The following is a 20,368-nucleotide window of genomic DNA, read 5'->3' as shown; positions in this document are numbered from 1 at the left end:
TCAGGTGACTGTTCAAAGGATACACAGCTTTTCATCATCCTGAAATGTGAAGTAAAGTTTAACAAAGAACGGGTGATCCAGGCGTGACATCACATCTCTCTCTCTGGTTACATACGGGACCTTGTTCTCTTTGATAATGTGACGTTTCTCTAGAATTTTAACTTAAAGTAAGAGAAAAGCAAGTTACTACAATTGATAGTGGTAAAAACAAAACAAAACACCAAACTAGAAACAAAACTCATAAAGGTAACTGGAACAAATTAGACTTTGTCACAGAACATACCCATCAGCTCTGTGGTCTCTGAGACCAACAGCACAGCCCCTGAAATGAGCACAGGTGGCTGTGCTGCACTGGGCAGCCAGGTGGCCACGTGCCAGCAGGCACCCCGCCCCCACCCCAGACGTGCGGCCCACCAGACTCAGTACTTACTAGCATATTCCCTTGAGGTTGCCAATTCTCGGGCCAGAACAACCTGGTTTCAGAAGAAAGGGGGAAAGAGGAGAGGAAAACACTCAATGAACCAGAGCACTGAGTCTCACAAGTCACCCTGTAGCCAACAAAACAGGCTACTGTGCCCTCACCCCGAAATTACATCGAAATACTTGAAGTCACATTAAAACATATCTGGTCCTGTGCTAACAAACACAGCTTGATGTTAACGACAAAGTGAATATGTTCTAATAAACACCAAATGCATGTATCAATCGACTGCCTTCAGAAGGTTCTTGATCAGCTGCTAAGTACCGTGGTGCCGTGAAGTATACCTTCAGGAACATCTTAGACTAATGGAACCTTCACAAACAGCAGAAGGCAGCAGCAATTAATACCTGTACAAGTGGGCGCTGGGAATTCCTTTAAGAGATAACTTTAAGAAGGATGCCCGCATGGCTCAGTAGGTTAAGCCTCCAACTTTGGCTCAGGTCACGGTCTCGTGGTTGATGGGGTCAAGCCCCACATCAGGCTCTGTGCTGACAGTTCAGAGCCTGGAACCTGGAGCCTGATTTGGATTCATTCTCTCTCTCTCTCTCTCTCTCCCCCCTGCCCCCATCTCTCAAAAATGAATAAATGTAAAAAAAAATTTTTTTAAATAACTTTAAGAATATGTTCTCAGTATATGTCAAGTGTTCATTCTGCCCTGAATTTGGGTTTTTTCAAGTACTTGTTACCACACATTTCTCTTGATGCCACTCTCAGGTACCGTGAACACTATCCCTGCTATCAACGCCACAGGAAGCTAAACCACAAGTGGCCCACAGAGTGCCTCCTGGAAGTCACATCTCCCGCCCAGGGTACAGTCACCCCCCAGGCCGGGCCCTGTCAGTAGCACACTAAGTCTTGTGCTCAAACACCATTTCGGGGCAGAGAACCAACAGGGCACAGCACAGCGTGGAAAAGACAGTACTCCACAGGTGGCCTCTGAGCACGACCTGGGCCCGAACACCCACAGGCCCGACGAGGTCCGTCTGCTGGGAAGCCGGGGCGGCCCCCACCCACCACTGCCAGCAGACACAGCTGCACAAGAGGTGGTCCGAGGACCAGAGAGTAGATGGAGACCCTGGGCCTCCTGGGAAGAGCTCAGGAGGCCGTGGGCCGGGATCATCCGACTACAGAATTTTCCAGCAGACTTACCAAAAGTGATGCTGGGAAAGCACGTGGGAAGCGCCCTGCAGTTACTAGGGAGAGCAGGGTCAGGTTTATGTGTTCAAGCGGAAAGATCTCAGAGATCTTTCTGAAGGAATGTACCTGTGTGGGCTATGCTCAGGCACTGGGGGTGTCGGGGAGGGGCTGGGGGAGATCCCCTCTCCTTACATATGTGTTATGTGTTTATGAAATGTGAAAGGTCTTCACGCGAGTATGTACTAGCTACCTTGTAGAAAAGAGCAAGAGTGGACTATTAGTACCAACAACGAACTGAATCGTTTCTGAAGGAGATATTTATGAAATCTTTCTGTTGTGTGAATTTGGCATTTCACACGAAGGCCTCCTTACGGGCACAGGGCAGGAAGCATCCCTCTTCCAGGGCACAAGGCATGACGCATCCTTCCTCGGCCCTCCAGGCTGACAGCAGGGCTGACCTGGATGTCAAGATCATCCCCAGGGGGCCAGGAGGCAGCAGGCTAGGCTTCCATACTCACTAGGACCAGGCTCAGCCAAGAGCAGGTGCTGCCCAGCCTGGGAGCTGCCTCTTGTCCTCCACCCTCCCCTGGAAATCCAATTGTAAGTGGTCTCTATTTCAGGAGTGGTGAGGAAGACCTGGGGGTAGCACATGTAATTTGAGATGCAGAGCTGCGGGACTCCAAGCAGGGCCAGGAAAGACCCTCCAGCTCAGGGTGCTTTTCTCTGGCACCTCCCTGAGACAGGGGTGACAAGAATTACAGCTAGGGCTTTTCAACAGCAGGAGTGCGTCACCCAGAATGGATGGTGCCTACTTTTATCCACTGTGGAAACCCATGGACAAAGGGGAATCTCACAAATAAGTCCTCATTTACCAGTCAAGATAAATGTCCATGAATTAAAAGGAAGAAAATGAAAGAATGTTTCTTCTTTTCCTGAACTATTTTAAGTAATCATAAGAACATCCAGGGCTCTTTATAAAATAGTTTCTTCTTTCTGAGAGGCTCTGTGAGTACCAGAACTACTGGCGACTACCTCACAGTTAAAGATTTTTATCATGAGGGCACAATTCTTTCATAATTTAAACAGAAACTACCAATAAAAAATTCTAAATTAAAAGTATAAGGGGAAGAGCGCCTGGGTGGCTCACTCCGTTGAGCATCCGACTTGATTTCAGCTCAGGTCATGATCTCATGTTTCGTGAGATCAAAAATGGAGCCTGCTTGGAATTCTCCCTCTCTCCATTTCTCTCTCAAAATAGGTGGATAGGTGGATAGATGGATAGATGGATAGATAAGAAGGGAAAGAAAGAAAGGGGAAGGGGAGAGAGAGAGAGGAAGGAAGGTAGGAAGGGAGGGAGGGAGGGAGGAAAGAAGGAAGAAACTGTAAGGGGAGCAGAAGTTACCATCGGTTAGAATGAAGCTGGGAACATGGGTAAGCTATGTAACACTTCGTAAGTGTGAAAAGACAGAAAAACACATTTCACCTAAAGTTTTCTCCCAGAGGCCAGGCAAGAAGGCCCTGCCAGCAGGAGGCAGCCGCCGAGCCCTGCAGGGTCCAGGCGCTCAGGCCCCCCCCAAGCCTGCAGAAGCCCCCAGCCCCACCTCAGCCACGTGGAGCTCCTACCTGAGCAAAGGGGCTGCTCTGAGCCTTCCTTCTTTGCTTTAAAAGAAAAAACGGCCACAAGACAGGCACAGCTTAGTCAGGTAGCAAACAGAGGTACCCAGCGTGTGACCTGGCCATGCTGACTGTGAAAATACTATTGCTGATTGTGAAACTGAGGCCATAAGAATCTGGAGGCTAGCAGGTCTGGGGCTGCACCTCTAGCAGCTGTCAAGGCTGTGCTGTTTTGTACATTGTTGTAAATAAAAGAGAAATGATAAAGGTCATTAAATGTTTCCCCAAAGCTCTGAAGAGATCCTGATGCTGACACTTACAGTAGAAGGGGCAGAAAAACTTGCCAGGACCTTGCTAATGGGACACAAGGAAGAGGATATAATTTGTTGATGAATAAATTAGAATCAGAATAAAAATTAGGATACAAACTAACTGCATTTAAAAACAAAACAAAACAAAGAGGGGCTCTTGGGTGGCTTAGTCACTTAAGCATCTAACTCTTGATTCTGGCTCAGGTCATAATCTTACAGCTAGTGGGTCCCAGCCCTGGAGCCGGCTTGGAAATCTCTGTCTGCCTGTCTCACATGCTCTCTCCCTCTCTCTAAGATAAAATAAGCATTAAAAGAAAAAAATAGAAAGATCAAAGGATGTCTTTTAAAGCTTTTATGTAAAAAATCACAGCTTAGATATTTTAACCATGTGATCCACTTGGCGCTAGCCAGCCCCAAATCACCCTCCAACAGGAGCAGAACCCCCCAGGGGCCTGCTCATTCAACAGACAGCAGCGGCATGTACTCACTGTTGAAAAAGAGCCTTCACCAAGGATTTTCCCGAATTTGAAGTCTTCAGGCCGTTTCTTCCGAGGCTGTGGCGGTGGCTGTGTGGGGCGCTGCAGCGAGCTGGTGCTCGATCGGGACTCGGCCGCGGTGCTGTCCATGGTGGAGCCCTGTCTGCTACCACCGCCGGGAATGCCAGGGGCCGAGCCGGACTCAGTCTGGGTCCTCACCATTGATGGGGATGGGCAAGAACATAACACCACGCTGGACTGGATAGGAACGGTGTCATACTGGTGGACACAGGAAAAAAAGGTAAGACTCAAAGCAGCTCACTTTTTCGAAACGTGTGAAATGAAGCGCTTACACTGTTGAAACGCAAACACCTCAAGTACAGGATAAGCCATCTGAATCTGGCCGCAGGGTTCAGGCCACTGCCCTCCTCTCCCAAGTCCCTTCCCTGCTCAAATCCCAGCCCCATCCCTGACCTGCGTGCCCACCAACCCCACCATCCAGCACCTACCCGCCATCCTCCTCCTCCCTCAGTCAAACCACTCCCCACCCCGCTACGGCCAGTTGCCAGTTTGCCGAGCCAAAACGACACCTGCAGCCAACTCCTGTCCACAGAGGAAGCCAGTCCAAACTCTCTGACCAGTGTCCTCATCCCAGAATCCCTTGCCTGCTTACCCACCCGCACCTCACACAAGGCTGCACATACAGCAGGTATTCAATTAGGACTTGAACAAATAGAGAGTCTGAAGACTGCATCCCACAACTGAATAGAATTTCAGCCTAGCAGTCCTAGAACGCTGAAGCATAACTTCATGGAAGAAGAATCCAAGTACTGTGAACTACAAATGAAAGTTACAGGTGATAAAAATAAATATATAAGCTTCTCAAAAAAGACAGAAGTGAAATAACTGGTTAACAATTTGGAAATTATCTGAGGCACCTCAGTGGCCCCATCGGTTGAGCGTCCAACTCTTGATTTCAGCTCAGTTCATGATCCCACAGTTTGTACGATGGAGCCCCATGTCAGGCTCTGCACTGGCAGCATGGAGCCTGCTTGAGATTCTGTCTCCTTCTCTTTTCTGCCCCTTCCCCGCTGGCTCGTGCATGCTCTCTCTCAAAAATAAATCGATAAACATTAAGAAAAAAACTGCTTGAAAAATACCTGATTTTGAGCCCAATTGCATGCTCCACACCAAAGTTACCTCCAAACCATTTAAGGTGTTCTGTTTCCAAACTATCTAAACAAATTAAAACATTTAACAGATTTTAAAAATTACTTAAGGCAGTCCCTACTAAAATCCTAGTTGGCTTCCCTGCAGAAATTGACAAGCTGATCCTATAACTCACATGACAATTCAAGGAACCCAGAATACCTAAGCATGCTCAATAAAGGATCAAAGCTGGATGACTGCCTCACACTACCTGATTTCAAAACTTACTACAAAGCTACAGTAATCAAGACAGGGTGGCCCTGGCACAGGAAGGACACAGAAATAAATGGGACAGAGTTCAGAAGCAGGCCTAGACATCTATAGCCCACTGATCTTTGACAAGGGTGCCAAGACCCTTCAGAGGGAAAGAACAGACTTTTCAACAAATGGTGCTGGCACATATGCATAGACACATGCAAAAAGAATGAAGCTGAATGTCTTTCCTATATCATATGCAAAATTAACTCAACTGTGCCAAAAATCTACAATGTAAGAACTAAAACTACTGAACTCTTAGAAGAAGATAAACCAGTAAATCTCCCTGACCTTGGCAGTGGTTTCTAAGATATGTGGCCAAAAGTGCAAGTAGCAATAGCAGCAAAAAGCAGATCAAAGAGACTTCATCAAATTAAAAATTTTTGTGCTTCAAAAGCACCATCAAGAAAGTGAAAAGATAACCCCATGGAATGAAAGGAAATATTTGCAAATCATGTATCTGATAGGGGCTTCTATCCAGATTACATAAAGAACTCCTACAACTCGATTAATATCTGTGCACACATACACACACAGTTAAAAAACAGGCAAGGGGTCTGAATAACATTTCTCCAAAAAGAAACATAAATGGCCAATAAGTACATGAAAAGATGCTCACTGTCAATAGTCATTACGGGAATGCAAATCAAAGCCACAATGAGATTCCTCTTCACATTCACTAGGGTGGCTAGAATGAAAAAGATCAGAGCAAGTGCTGGTGAGGGTGTGGAGAATGGGGATCCTCACACACTGCTACGGGGAATAGAAAATGGTGCAGACAGAAACTTGGCAGGCAGTCTGACCGTTCCTCAAAAGGAAACAGGTACCACATATCCAAGGAATTCTACTCCTAGGTGTGTACTCAAGAGAAATGGAAACCTATGTCTACACAAACTTGTAAAAAATGTTCACAGCAGCATGATTCATAACAGCCAAAAGGTGAAAACAACCCAGATGTCCAAGAATGGATAAATGGATAAACAAAATGTAGTCTAGGCATAAAACCAAGTATTGAGGCTCCTTGGTGACTCAGTTGGTTAAGCATCCGACTTCCATTCAGATGATGATCTCATAGTTCGCTGAGTTTGAGCCCCAAGTCGGACACCGCACTGACAGTGCAGAGCCTGCTTGGGATTCTCTCTCTCTCTCTCTCTCTCTCTCTCTCTCTCTCTGTCCCTGCCCCTCCCCTGCTCGTTCATAGAAGTTCTCTCAAATAAATACACTTAAAAAAAAAACAAAACGGAGTATTACTCAGTCATAAAAAGGAAGTACTGACAAATGCAACATCAGTGGACATGGAAACCATGATGCCAAGTGAAAACAAGGCCAGACACAAAAGGCCACAAATTGAGGGATTCCATTTCCATGAAATGTCCAGAACGGGCAGATCCATAGGCAGAAAGCAGATGAGTGGTCGTCAGGGACTGGAGGGTGGGGGCAATGGAAAATGACTGCTAAAGGCTCTGTGACAAAAACATTCTGGAACTAGATAGTGATGATGGCTGTATAACCCTGTGAATACACTAAAACCCACTGAATTATTTAAATAGATGATTATATGGTATATGAATTATATCTCAACAAGCTGTTTAAAATAGTTGTATTACATATGACTGCACTAATTTATACACAACAACTCACTCAAATCTATTAACCATTAAGACTTAAGAAACCAAGAAAACTCAAGGAACCAAGAAATGTAAATACACGTAGGATTCAGAGATAAATAAAAGCAATGAAACACAGCATTGGACATTTTAATTAGGGGAGAGGATTGAAGATGAAAAAACAGATAACAACAACGATTAAATATATTTACAACACACAGAAACAGCAAGTGCTGGCCAGGCCAGGACAACGCAAGAGCACTCCTGTGACAGCGGCTGGCACCAGTAAGCCCACAGTGAGGTTACAACGCTTTTGGAAAGCAATTTGGAAATTTGGCAAGAAAGCAATGACAGAACAGTTGTCAGTGAGATACAAAGAAATACTAAAGAGAAGGGAGTAAAAACAGTTAAAAACTTAGGTCGGCATTAAGAAAGGATTAGACAGTTTCAAAGTTAAATCGGAGAAACATACAAGTTTACCCACAACCATACAGAGAACCCTCTTTCCCAGCTCTGACTCTGCAGTGTTCTAGCAGTGACATCATTAGCCTCCCCGCCACCAGCCTGTTGTAGAACACCACAAAACAAACCTCGAGCACCCAGATTTGTTTCTAATAGTACTTCCCATTACAAGAACTCAGGAGAGCTGAGTTCAGTCTTAGAACAGAAAAAACATAACCAATCAATATGGTACTGGAATCCCCTGCTATGTCTGAAAAGGGCATCTTCACACGTGTCTGTGGTAGTCAGGTGGGGAAGCTGCTTTGGGGGGGCTGTCACTAGCCAAGCTGTGAACCTGTAAACACTAAAAAGAGATCAGTAAGTACAGGTAATCAGAATATGTCCAAACTGGGAAAAAAACATGAGTCTGTAAGGGTATACACCGGCCTTAAGTGTATCAATGCTATAACTATAAAAGCAGGTTGCATACAATTGAACACTTAATTCTGTAAATCTGAATAACTAAGGGAGTTGTCCACACAGAACTCTGCTTCTTGTATTATGTTTGTTCATAAAGGATAGATAAACATTCCCTCTCCTTTTAAACAGGAAAGGGACAAAGGGAACTACGAAGAAGCCAGAGTCCTGGAGAAAGTGCACCATGAACAGGACAGACAGGTGGGCATGGTAAAAGCAAGAGTAAGCTGTGGATGACAGCTCAGCCACAAGAGGAGAGATGAAGGAGAAGCCCCTCTTGAAATGCACCAAACACATAAAGTCAAAAACCAAACGAGACAGGACATCCTGCGCCCCAGACAGGATGAGCACAGATGCAGAGAAGGGAGCAGCAGATGGCAAGAAGAGGCAGGGGCCGGGGTGGGCCCCATAGGGCCGCATGAGCCTCTCTCTATGCAGCAGGTGGACCCCGGGAAGGCTGGCTCAGGCAGGCCCCGATGCATACACACGCCAGGCTCCCAGCCAAGGATGCCCCATCATCGCCGGGGCTGCACCAGAGCTGGGAGGAGGCAGGCTTCTTTCACGTACAGTGAAGAGCATGAGAACCGCAGGCAAGGTGCAGGCCTCCCTTGGAGATATTGAAGGTTCAGGTTCAGATCACTGCAATGGACTGACTATCACGATAGAGTGAGTCAAACTTTTTGGTTTCCAGTACATAAAACACATACTTACACTCTACTGGAGTCTATTAAATGTGCAGTAGCATTATGTCTAAAACCACAATGTCCATGCCTTAATGAAAAAATACTTGAGGGGCACCTGGCTGGCTCAGTCAGTTAAGCATCCAACTTCGGCTCAGGTCATGATCTCGCAGTTTGTGCGTTCGAACCCCACGTCAGGCTCTGTGCTGACAGCTCAGAGCCTGGAGCCTGCTTCAGATTCTGTGTCTCCCTCTCTCTCTGCCCCTCCCCCACGTGTGCTTGGTCTCTCCCTGTCTCTCAAAGATAAACATTAAAAAAAAGTAAAAAATACTTTACTGGTAAAAAATGCTAACCATTGGGATGCCTGGCTGGCTCACTTACTGGAACATGCAACTGCTGATCTCAGGGTCATGAGTTCAAGAGCCATGTAGGGCAATTAGAGCTTACTTTTTTTTTTAATATTAAAAAATATATTGAGAGAGAGAGAGAGAGAGAGAGAGAGAGAGAGAGAGAGAATCCCAAGCAGGCTCCATGCTGCCAGGGCAGGGCTTAACAGAAGGTTCAATATCACCAACCAAGAGATCATGACCTGAGCCAACATCAAGAGTCAGACGCTTGGGGCACCTGGGTGGCTCAGTCAGTTTAGCGTCTGACTCCCACTTAGGTCATGACCTCATAGTTCAGGAGTTCAAGCCCTACATCAGGCTCTGCACTGACGGTACAGAGCCTGCCTAGGATTCTCTCTCTGTCTCTGCACTACCCCATAGCACACTGTCTCTCTCCCTCTACCTTTCAAAATAACATAAACTTCTCACACACACACACACACACACACACACACACACACACACACACACAGAGTCAGATGCTTAAACAACTGAGCCACCCAGACACCCCAAGAATCTAATTTTTTAAATAGCACGTAGTACAAATGTGACCAACAGTACAGGTCCTCTAACTAGACTGGAAGCACCAGCGGTTTATGGAAACTTGCTGTTTTCTTGAACGCTCCATGGCTGGACAGTAAGCCAAGTGTTTTACACATTTCATAAATACTCCATCTCACAAGAAGTACCACTGGCTGGACCAAGCTCCAGGGTTCAGTCAGTGCCTTAATGGTTTGTCGCTATAAGCAAAGCATATAGCAGAAGCACAATCAAATCCAGTAGCTTCCCCCTGGAGACTGGCAGCAACTTTTCTGTCTTCAGGGGCAGTTAAAAGGGAAGAGTCATGGTCACCTGCTAAAGCTCACAGAGAACTATGACAGGCCGGGACTGTCTTCACAAGCCAGGCCAGCTATACTGTGAGTGAGGGCTGTGCACACGGAGCTCTGGGGGTCCCTGGGTCATCCTGGGTGCAGACCCTCAGGCCTGGGACAGAGGAGCAGCTGGACTGTGTGACCGAAGGGGCACATGCAAGGGATGGAAGTGGGAAGGAGCCAGCACCTCAAGTAGCGCGGCTCTGGGCACCAGAGCAGTGCTGTGAACTGCTCCGGCCACAGGTCTGCTAGGCAGCCACCACGGCCCACGGGGCGGGGGGGGGGGGGGCTCCCCTGTCTCTGTCTTGGCCGCCCCGGCCCGGCGCCTGCGCCAGCCAGTATCTGAAGCAGAGCAACGCGGCCTCGCCTAAGTCCGCCGTGTGCTCAGCCGCCTGGCAGGCAAGGCTCAAGGAGACAACAGTGGCAAACAGTGCTTTTAATTCAAAACTGAAAAGTGAAATACTGACTGAAATCTCAAACATTATCTTCTTTTTTCTAATGTTTATTTTTGAGAGAGAGAGACAGAGTGCAAGCAGGGGACGAGCAGAGAGAGAGGAAGACACAGAATCTAAAGCAGGCACCAGACTCTGAGCTATCAACACAGAGCCCAATAGGGGCTTGAACTCACAAACTGTGAGACCATGACCTGAGCCGGAGTCAGATGCTTAACTGACTGAGCCACCCAGGCGCCCCTCAAACATTACCTCCTTAAAGAAAAAAATATGATGGGCTGATTCATGGACCTGGAAAAATGTAATTGCATACCAACGCCTCTGGACTCCGTGACCAATCCGGCAAAGGCACACAGCCTGGGACAGCCCAGGGCTTCTTTGCCGTGGGCTGAACCTCCGCCCTGGGAGGTGTGGTGAAGCAACCCCCAAGGGCAGAGAAGAGTTTCCGAAGCATCAGCGGCTATGCCTGGGCGGGCAGGCAGCTCAGGCAGCACGTGCCCAGGACCACAGAAAACAAGGAGGCACTGAAGACTTGGGCATGAAAGCCCCCCATCAAACTGGCTATGCTGGGGACAAAGGACCCTGAGATCAAAAACCCTGGGAGGCTGACTGCAGAGCACTGACCAAGAAAAGCCCTCATCAGCTCAGCCTTCCTGATGGTGAACTTAACAAGCATCCAGCCCATGGACAGCAGTCCCCCCAAAACAACTACCAGTCAGACAAGACTCTGGTTACAAGCATGTGTTCCCGAGAACTTTCTTTCATCAAAGTCGTTTCTGTAGTTGTTAAAAAGGCCTCTGGAACAGATCCTCAAAGGAGAGCACTGTCCCCTAGAAAGCACAGGTTTACATCGGACCTCAGCCAGGCCGTCTCCAGGAGCAAGCCCCGCCAACTGGGCAGAGCAGCCCTTGGCACCGCCTCCACCCATCGCAAGGCTGTGCTGCAGGCTGCTGGCTAAACCGTGGCTTAATCGTGCAGCATGCTGCACACTGATGGGCTGGTCTGACAGACACTGGCCTGACAGGACAGACCCCATAACAAAGCTGGCTGGGCACTGCCGACAGAGGAAGTACAGCATCGTGCCGGATGAAACCTGCTTACCTCCTCTCTGCCATCCAGCCACACATGAGGTTGATAAGTGCCACAGAAAATGCCCAGGCCACCTGAGCAGGTGCCAGAAGAGACAGCAGGTGTCATGAGAACTGAGATCGGAAAGTCTGGAGGTGTGTGTATCTGATGTTACCGGTGGTGGTGACTGCTGGGCGTGGCAGAGTGAGGCATAATCTGGACAGAACACAGCCCCAGAGATGGCACCTGCAGAACGGCCACTTTCCCTGCAGAATGTCAGTGGGAGACGCACTGCTCCGTGTCCACACACTTATAGGAGACTTCAAGCTTCATGCTGCAGCAACCCAGTGTCACAAACACTTGGTCAGTCCAGATGTGCTATCAATGGGTGCATGTTTCCTGGCCACAAGAGGTGAACGGGAGAAGAGGCACTGGCCTCGATCCTGTGGCTTCCCCAACACAGGGCTCATGCTGGGAGTTGCCAGAACCACACTTAAGCACAGCCCGCTAGGAGGGAGCCCACCGCTATGAGCTCCCAATCTTTAGGAAGTCCGGGGCCACTGACACATACTCCATTCCAGTGGTTCTCAACCAGGGTGATTCTGCCCCCCCTCCCCGCCCCAGGGGACTGCAGCAACGCCTGAAGGCATTTTTGGATGCCATAACTGGGAGAGGGAGAAATTGGTACTGGCATCTAGTAGGTAGGTGCAGAGATCCTATGAACATCCGCCAATGAACAGGATGCCCCACAACAGAGAATCAACAGGTCTGAGTGGCAACAGCTCCCAGCTGAGAAGTCCTGCTCTATCCTCACAGACTCAATGGTCCCTTTCCCAGGAAGAACCTCCCCAAGTGTTCAGTGACCACCCTGAAAGCGCTCAGCACTAGGGCAGGCCCTGTGGGCAATGAGGCCCTGCAGCCACCCCTTAGAGAAGGAGGAAGAAGGAAGTACAAGCACGAGAAGGTGGGATGGATGAGAGCGACAGGATGGATGAGAGCGACATGCCCCAGTGTGAAAAAGGCATGTTAAAAAACCCTAATGCAGGGTGCCTGGCTCAGTCAGTTGAGCGTCCGACTTGGCTTCGAGTTAGGTCGTGATCTCACAGTCGTGGGGAGGAGCCCCAGGTCAGGCTCTGCACTGAGCAGGAAGCCTGCTTGAGGCATTCTCTCTCTGCCTTTCCTGTGTGCACCGTGCACACACACTCGCTCTCTCTCAAAATAAATAAATGCTTAAAAAAACAACACTAATGCTGTGTTTGAGAAACAAGAACCAACTCCCAGGACCTAAACAGAATACGTGGCAGTGCTGCCGAGGCTTCCACCCAACCAGGGTGCAGCTTCACACTGAGCAGGGGCAGACTGGAGCAGAAGAAAGCACCCCACAAGTGTGCTCCCAGCCCTCTGGAGCCCAGCATGGCGCAGGGAAATGGGGCAAGCGGCCGCTGCAGAAGGGAGCGGGCAGACCCCCAATGGGGGGCGCTAACACCCCACTTCCTCAGCAGCCAGACCCACATTCAACTCCCAAGAGGGTAAGATCGCCAACCCAGCAGAGATGGCCAAACGTGAAATGCCTCTGCACAGTCCCTGCTCTCGTGAGCGGTCCCCCACGCCAACAGTGGCACCCGGGCACTGCACGGCAGGGGTGCAAGTCCTGGCTTTCTTAGTTGGTTTCCCCACGGCTCGGGCTCAGCAGGCCAGCACTCAGGTTTTGGCTGGAACTCTGCTTGACAATGCTGTTTCCAAATGCCAGCCTTTGACATTTAACTTGCTGTAAGATTATCCTCAATAATTTCTCTGATTTAAGATTTTTTAAAAAAAACTAATGAAGCAAACTCTCACCTTGGAGCTGGATGAAAAACAGAGCTAGGAGCCCACTTTGATTGCTGTAAAGAACACCCTGTTTATTCCACGGTAAAGCAAGCCAATGCAAAATGAGAACACATCCAGCCAGAACTGGCATATGAAGGGAGAGGCAGCTGAGCACACCAGACCTGCAGCCTCTCGGCGTGTCCCGGAGTGACTGCTCCTGCAGGGGACCTCCTCTCCTGGAAGGAGCCCCCACAGGCAGCATGTAACGGGGCATTAAGATTTAAGACAGTATTCTTAGCACTGTACCTGCAGGTGGTCTAGGACTGAGGTCTTGGGTGGACAAACACTGTGTCCTTCACATGTCACAGAACCTGTTACAAGATTTAAGTTGAGTCCAGGCTTTTCCCACCTGTAAACACTAATGCACCTGATACTCTTACCTTTACTGTTCACCCTGCCCCAAAGCACAACTCCAATGAGAGGTTTGAAAGCGTTAATATGCCTCTCCTTTAAGAGACACACACACACACACACCCAAAAAATAAACAAATAAATAAATTTTTTTTAATGGGGGGGGGCGCCTGGGTGGCTCAGTCAGTTAAGCGTCCGACTTTGGCTCAGGTCATGATCTCACAGTTCGTGGGTTCGAGCCCCAAGTCAGGCTCTGTGCTGACTGCTAGCTCAGAGCCTGGAGCCTGTCTTCAGATCCTGTGATTCCTTCTCTCTCTGACCCTCCCCTACTCAAGCTGTCTCTCTCTCTCAAAAATACATAAAAACATTTTTTAAAAAGGGAGGGACACACACACACACACCCCTTAATATAAATTAGTATAAATTAGCTAGTTGTCTTACTTGGTTGTTGGCAGCTGGCTAAAACTGCCAGCAAGCTCTGGACAGCTGCAGAATGGTCTGGACCAGGAGCTGAGCCAGGCCCGCTCTGGTTTGGCAGGTACTAAGGTAGAAGGCTTGGCCACAGTAAGGAGAGAGAAACAGGGTGCGTGCTCTGGAGATGCAAGAGGGTGGTGAGTGGCCCCAGGGCCGAGCTGAGATGGCGCTGGGAGAGGACACAAAGTGCCTACTCACAAACCAGCGGGCAACACCTGCTTAAAGCCACCATCCCCTCTACCTTGAACTCTCGGGACCCCAATGCTCCCCCCACCCCAGCCTCTCCAGCCCCTTCACCTCCTCTTGGCTCAGCGGGCTGATTCTGTCGTGTGCTGCAGCCTACAGCACATCCAGCAACTCCTGCACACAGTCCTGGGAGGGTAAGGGGAGCTCCAAGACCTTGAACACACCCCGTGCAGACAACTCGGGTCATTGGGCACTCTTGTAAGTACATCTTACTCTCCCAAACCACAGGTTCTTTGTCACTTCATAGGAATATACACACTCATTTTGGTCATCAGAGTTTCTTAAGGAAAATAAACTATTATTAACCCAATTACTCAATAAACATTACCACTGTGCTAGCAAGGGTCAAGGGACATGGCCACAGGCAGACATGGTCCCTGCCCTTAGGAAGTGACATCCTAACAGAAAACAGGCCCGATGCCATTTACAAAACTGGTTGGCTAAAGCTAGGAGGTGGCCAGGACAGAGCAGACAAGTGCTGGGGGTATAAAGCAGACCTCTGGCTACTGTGGGGCTGAAGTGTGAGTTGGCAAGAGGCTTGGTGGAGGGAGTGCCCTCAAGTGCTGGCAGTGGCCTTGGGTGGAGAGCTACAGCACTGTCCAGGGGAGAGTAATGGCACCTTAGATGCTGCTGCATGGCAGGGAGGGAAATACTCGTGTGAAGAAAATAAAATGTAATAGCTAAACATGCATCACACATTTTAATGTTTCACCTTCCCCTGGGGCGCCTGGGTGGCTCAGTTGGTTGAGGTGTCCGACTTTAGCTCAGGTCATGATCTCACGGTTCATGGGTTTGAGCCCCATGTTGGGCTCTGTGCTGACCTCTAGCCAAGAGCCCAGAGACTGCTTCAGAATCTGTGTCTCTCCCATTGCTTCTTGGCCTTTTGGCTAAGATCAACTGCAGATTCTGTCTCTTTCTCTCTCTGCCCCTCCCCTTTTCACGCCCTGTCTCTGTCTCTCAAAAATAAATAAATGTAAAAAAAACTTTTTTTAGTTTCACTTTCCCCTAATGTTTCAGATTCAAAATATAGTAGTCTTCATGACTCAGAAAGAAAAGCCAGTCATTCTGAAATCAACATCCAAGTGACGCATAGAAAGAACTCTGGATTTGTGAGATAGCAGTAACAACAGATGCCACAAGACAAAGACACACACACGCAAACAAACAACACGCCTGCTCTACCGTCACATGGTTTAAGTGAAACAGCACGGCCTCATGGCAGCTTCAATGATCTCAGGCAGATGCAGCACCCTCAGGCACACACTGCTTCATCCACTTCATCAGCCCAAGTTCACGGAGTACCCACTACGCGTCACGTGCTGCTTGAGACGCTGCAGGTACAACAAAGAACGAGGCTGAGCCTATACCCCTAAGAAAGCCGCGTTCTGATATGGCACACAGATAGCCCAAAAAGCAAACAGCAAGCATCACAGTGTCAGATGGTGATAATTACCATGAGAAAAATACAGCCAGGAAGGAAATGGAGTAGTTTATGGTCGTAGTATTTGATGTGAGCAGGTGTGGGATGTGCAAATTCAAACACAGAAACCCTGAATGGGAAAGTGACATCTAAGCAAAGACCCAAGAAGAGGAAAACCCTAAAGAAATCTGGTGAGCGTTCCCAGCAGAGGACTGGCCAGTGCAAAGGCCCTGAGACAAGAGCATCTCTAGACTCAACAGTCCAGTATGGTCCACAGTATAGGCCATCTCCAGACAGAACTCCTCAGTGCCAGACACGGACCTCAGTGGCCCTGAAACACCCCTTCTGGGGTCACTTCCAGTACCCTGTGGGTGCCTCAAACCACAGGGGTGGGATCCTGAGAAACGGGGCTGCCCATAAGGGCGCAAGCAGCTCCTGAAACAGAGTGTGACACTAGGCTAGCCAGGGTCACATTCCTGCTATTCTCTCCTGCCATCGGCCCTGTGCTCCAAGACACTGGCCACCAGACCACTGCTGCCCTGGTGTTTCCTCCGCTCCAGCAATCATGGGTGCCATGACACAGGTACCAGTCATGGCAACCTTCCCCTTTGTAGAGCTCTGTACTCTCCCTCCTGCCTCAGCTACTGTGGGCCGGCGGAGCACCTCAGTGTAGGACCAGCTGTCAGGGCCCCGCCCGGATCGAGAGGTTTGTAGGGTCAAGTGGATACTCGTGTTTTCTCTTCTCATAGCTGTAACTCACTGGTGTACGTTATGTTTTACAAATAATTTTACTTCTGTAGTTAAGAAATCTAGCCACAACATTACTCTTTAAAGAATTTAAGCATCAATTGCGCAGCGAAAAGCCTAAGAGAAAAGTCTTCTTCCAAGTGTGAAAAGTCCAAATGTTTATTCGGAAGAGCTAATTTTTTTAAATGTCTTGAGGTGATACTTAAGCAACATAAACAGCACTGAGACTGTCAGCCACAATGTGGAGGACACTTGCCAGCTGGTGGCCCCGCGGGGTGGGGTCTCGTCCCGAGGTGCCCCTCGCAGCCAGCCTGCCCTGAGCCCCGCGGAAGCAGCACAGCCCCCAAGGATCCCGGTGACCCAGGACCTGCGGGTGAGTCATTCCCTCTCAGCACAAGCCAGTCAGCTTGCCACCCACCTGATGACCCAAAATTGTGCTAAGTAAATAGTTTTGGTGACTCAAGAGCTTCTGAAATTGCAATCTCTGGAGATATTTAAAGCAACAAAACCCTAGTTATGTCTGTCCACCATCCCCATCCTACCTAATAAAATGAAGCCGAGCACAGGAGAAGTTCTCCTGCAGGCACCACATCACTTCGAGAGTCACGACTGCTCACCTTTCCTACACACACACGAACATACCTCAAACCCAAGCTCCTCACCTCTGAGGACAGTCGCCAGCTTCATGCCAGTGGCTATCCTTCCCCCACAACTCCCGGCTGGCCAAGGCTGCTCCTTTCCCGCCTGCAGTCCCCCACGTCCCAGGACAGCACCCCATCAATGTCGCCCTCCCTCAGAGGGAGATCCCTCTGTGTCTCTCTCTCCTACCTCCCGTGTGGCTGGCCAGGACACCTGTACCTGCCTCACTGCTGAGAAGTGTGGGAGACGTGTCGACGGCACAGCTCTCCCGAGAACAGGGACGGCTGGCTGTTCTCACTTGAATTTGGCTGCGAGAATCAGTGTCACTGACACCCAGCACCTCTGGAGCCTCTGGACTAGGGGGTCACCGTGTTCCCCCAACTCCTCTCAACAAGAATCTCTTCCTGTCCGCATCAGGGGGGGCGGGGAAGCTAGGCACGAGTGCTACCTGCTGTGCTCATTACAACTCTCAGAGCCAGGACCACAACCAGCCCTTTGCAGGGGCGACTCGGAGAGGAAGACAAGCCTGACTCTCACACAGCTGGTTCCAAGCGAACTTGTAAGAATACAGTCCATTTGTGAACTGGGCATTTTCCATGGACTTCAACTTGTTTCATACAATTTGTAATTAAAAACTTTTCAACTTTTTTGAGCCCATGAACATTGAGTTCAACAGTCCCCTCTCAGAAGTAGAAACTTTCAAGGGAGAATTAATTAGACACCAAGTTACATTTTCATATCTACCAAAAGCACATTAAGGCTCAACTGAAATGCACAGTACACTGTTAAGGAAAATATCAACATCAAAATACCCAATATCCAACATTTAAAACTACTAAATGTAAGAAATATTTTTCGCACAGAGATCAAAACACAAATAAACTTGCAGCAAAGGAAAACAAATGACCCACAGATTTCTTCCCCACCTCCCACCACGGCTCACGCACCAGACAAGACAGCTTCACTAACCCTTAGGAGACCAACTGCCATGCAGATGAGAGCTTATTTTTATTTTTTTAAAACTTCATTTTTAAGTAACCTCTACACCTACATGGGGCCTGAACCCACAAAGATCAAGAGCTGCATGCTCTACCAACTGAGCCCGGCAGGCGCCCTTGGAAGCTGATTTTTAAAACATAGAGCCACGTATTTTTAAAACACAACGCATAGTCATCGCCCGGTGGCAAGACAGGCCTTACTGGGCAGGTGGCACAGTGCGGGTAGGGGTGAACGAGCTCACCAGGCCATAGGAGGCTACTGCCAGCATCTGGGGAGAAGCCACAGCGACTCCCAGGGCTCCTGTGTCTACACAGAGGATGAAGTGCAGCTGCAGAGAAGCCTTCTTGCCCAGAGTGCTTTGAAGAATTAGGGTGGGAGACATGATTTTTCCTCTTTTTGTTTGAAAATGTACTTTAAAACACTTCACAACGAACGGGGCGCCTGCGTGGCTCAGTCGGTTGAGCATCCAACTTCGGCTCAGGCCATGATCTCACGATTAGTGGGTTCGAGCCCCACGTCGGGCTCTGTGCTGACAGCTAGCTCAGAGCCTGGAGCCTGCTTCTGGTTCTGTGTCTCTTTCTCTCTTTGCCCCTCCCCTGTTCACATTCTGTCTCTTTCTCTCAAAAATAAATAAAATGTAAAAAATTAAAAAAAAATAAAAATAAAAATAAATACTTCACAGTGAGGAGTGATTTATCCCCTCATCCCACTAACAGGCATTCACTGAGCACCTACCAAGAGCCAATCCTACCTGAACCCTGGGGACCAGAAGGAGAAAGGGAGACAGCACCTCTGCGGACGCCAGGAGGCAGAGGAGTGGGATTTGCAGGAAGAGGAATGACTGGCATTCCTCAGATCCCTCCAGAAATTTCTTCATGTCTTATCTCTTCAGGAATGATAAAATGCAAATTAAGCAAGAATTTCAACAAAGAAGGAGCTTAGGGAGTCTGAGGCTAGACTGGGGTTGGTGTGGTGAGAAAGTCTTTCCCCTTGAGGGCACGGCCACGGCTCGGCACCAGAGCCAAGGATTCACAGCTGGGGGCTACACAACCCGCAGCTGAGCAATCACAACTAGGTTCTTTAAACAAGGCTTAGCTCCTAAGGGTTTTTTACATTTTTACAAACACACTGAGGAAGAATCTAACTCCTTGATATCTCAAGAATAAATACCCGAAAGCTTGATCGTCAGTTACTAAACTGCCTAAGCCTTTTGCCTGTGGACTAGTCTGGGCTACTGCCTGAGGTGGCAAAACGGGATTCTTGGGCCCAGCTGCCTGTCTGCCTGAGCTCATAACACACACTGTGCCACATGCTCCGCAGGCGGGGCTGGCCCACGTATGACAAGTGGTCACCAATCCTCTTGTGCAGCCCGACACAAAGCAAAATGCAGCTTGTCCTAACCAGTGTGGAACCACACTCACCTGCCGAAGCTCCAGATGGTCGGCTGCCCAGCCTTCAAGGAAGACCGGAGTAAGCCTGTTTTCTACTGTTCCACGAATAGGGCAAAGAAAGGCCCGGAGGGGAAGGGAGAAGCATTCAATGGGTGATCCCTGAGGGTGGCCACTGAATCTGTCTTCCCACTCTGTCCAGCCCCTTGGAGGCCTCTCCCCCAGCAAGAAGCAGGCGAGGCAGGCAGAGGGACACAAGGTCAGAGCTGCCATCCTCCTGAAATCTAGTCTGCAGGCCCAATAGACGGCAGGACTCCACAAACACTGTCCCCGAATCTCACGGACCTTTATCTTCCACATTAAAGTTGTACATATGTCACCACATGCTATGAAACGCTGATGAAATAGTTTCGGCATGGACACAGAAGCTCGGCTTACTTCCTGCACTTTGGAGCTGCCTAAAGGTATACTTAACACACCATTAGCTTGATTAACAAGAATATCAGGGTGTCAGTTACCTCTGGACCGCAGGGGATGAGATTACAATCAGAAGGCCACTCAGAGGGCTTCTAAAAACCTGGCCAAAACCCTATGTCTAAAGCAGGGTGGTGAGCACCTGTGGGTCAGTTTATGTGTTCATTCTCTGAATTCTCCAAATATTTACATACACCCCTTATAGATACAACTTTAAATACTATTGTTTTAGAGAAACTTAATAAAATGCCATTTTTCTCTACTTCTACGAATAATAACATTTATTTATTAAGTG

The 20,368-nt window shown here is 48.8% G+C and overlaps 1 protein-coding gene across 1 annotated transcript in view; it reads right to left on the bottom strand.

Annotated features, from left to right (window-relative positions):
* PDPK1 (3-phosphoinositide dependent protein kinase 1) overlaps nucleotides 1-20,368 on the bottom strand; it is a 71,628-nt gene that overhangs the window by 36,917 nt on the left and 14,343 nt on the right. Inside the window, exons 2-4 of the mRNA XM_029949010.1 lie at nucleotides 4,032-4,298; nucleotides 431-473; nucleotides 24-161 (exon numbers count right to left, since the gene is read on the bottom strand). Coding sequence (XP_029804870.1) covers nucleotides 24-161; nucleotides 431-473; nucleotides 4,032-4,241 — 391 coding nt within the window. The 5' untranslated portion in view covers nucleotides 4,242-4,298. The remainder of the gene's footprint in view (nucleotides 1-23; nucleotides 162-430; nucleotides 474-4,031; nucleotides 4,299-20,368) is intronic.

The sequence above is a fragment of the Suricata suricatta genome, chromosome 8, assembly GCF_006229205.1.
Source record: "Suricata suricatta isolate VVHF042 chromosome 8, meerkat_22Aug2017_6uvM2_HiC, whole genome shotgun sequence".
NCBI classification, from domain to species: domain Eukaryota; kingdom Metazoa; phylum Chordata; class Mammalia; order Carnivora; family Herpestidae; genus Suricata; species Suricata suricatta.
The sequence above is the reverse complement of the archived record's forward strand: the minus strand, read 5'-3'. Positions and strand labels throughout refer to the sequence as shown.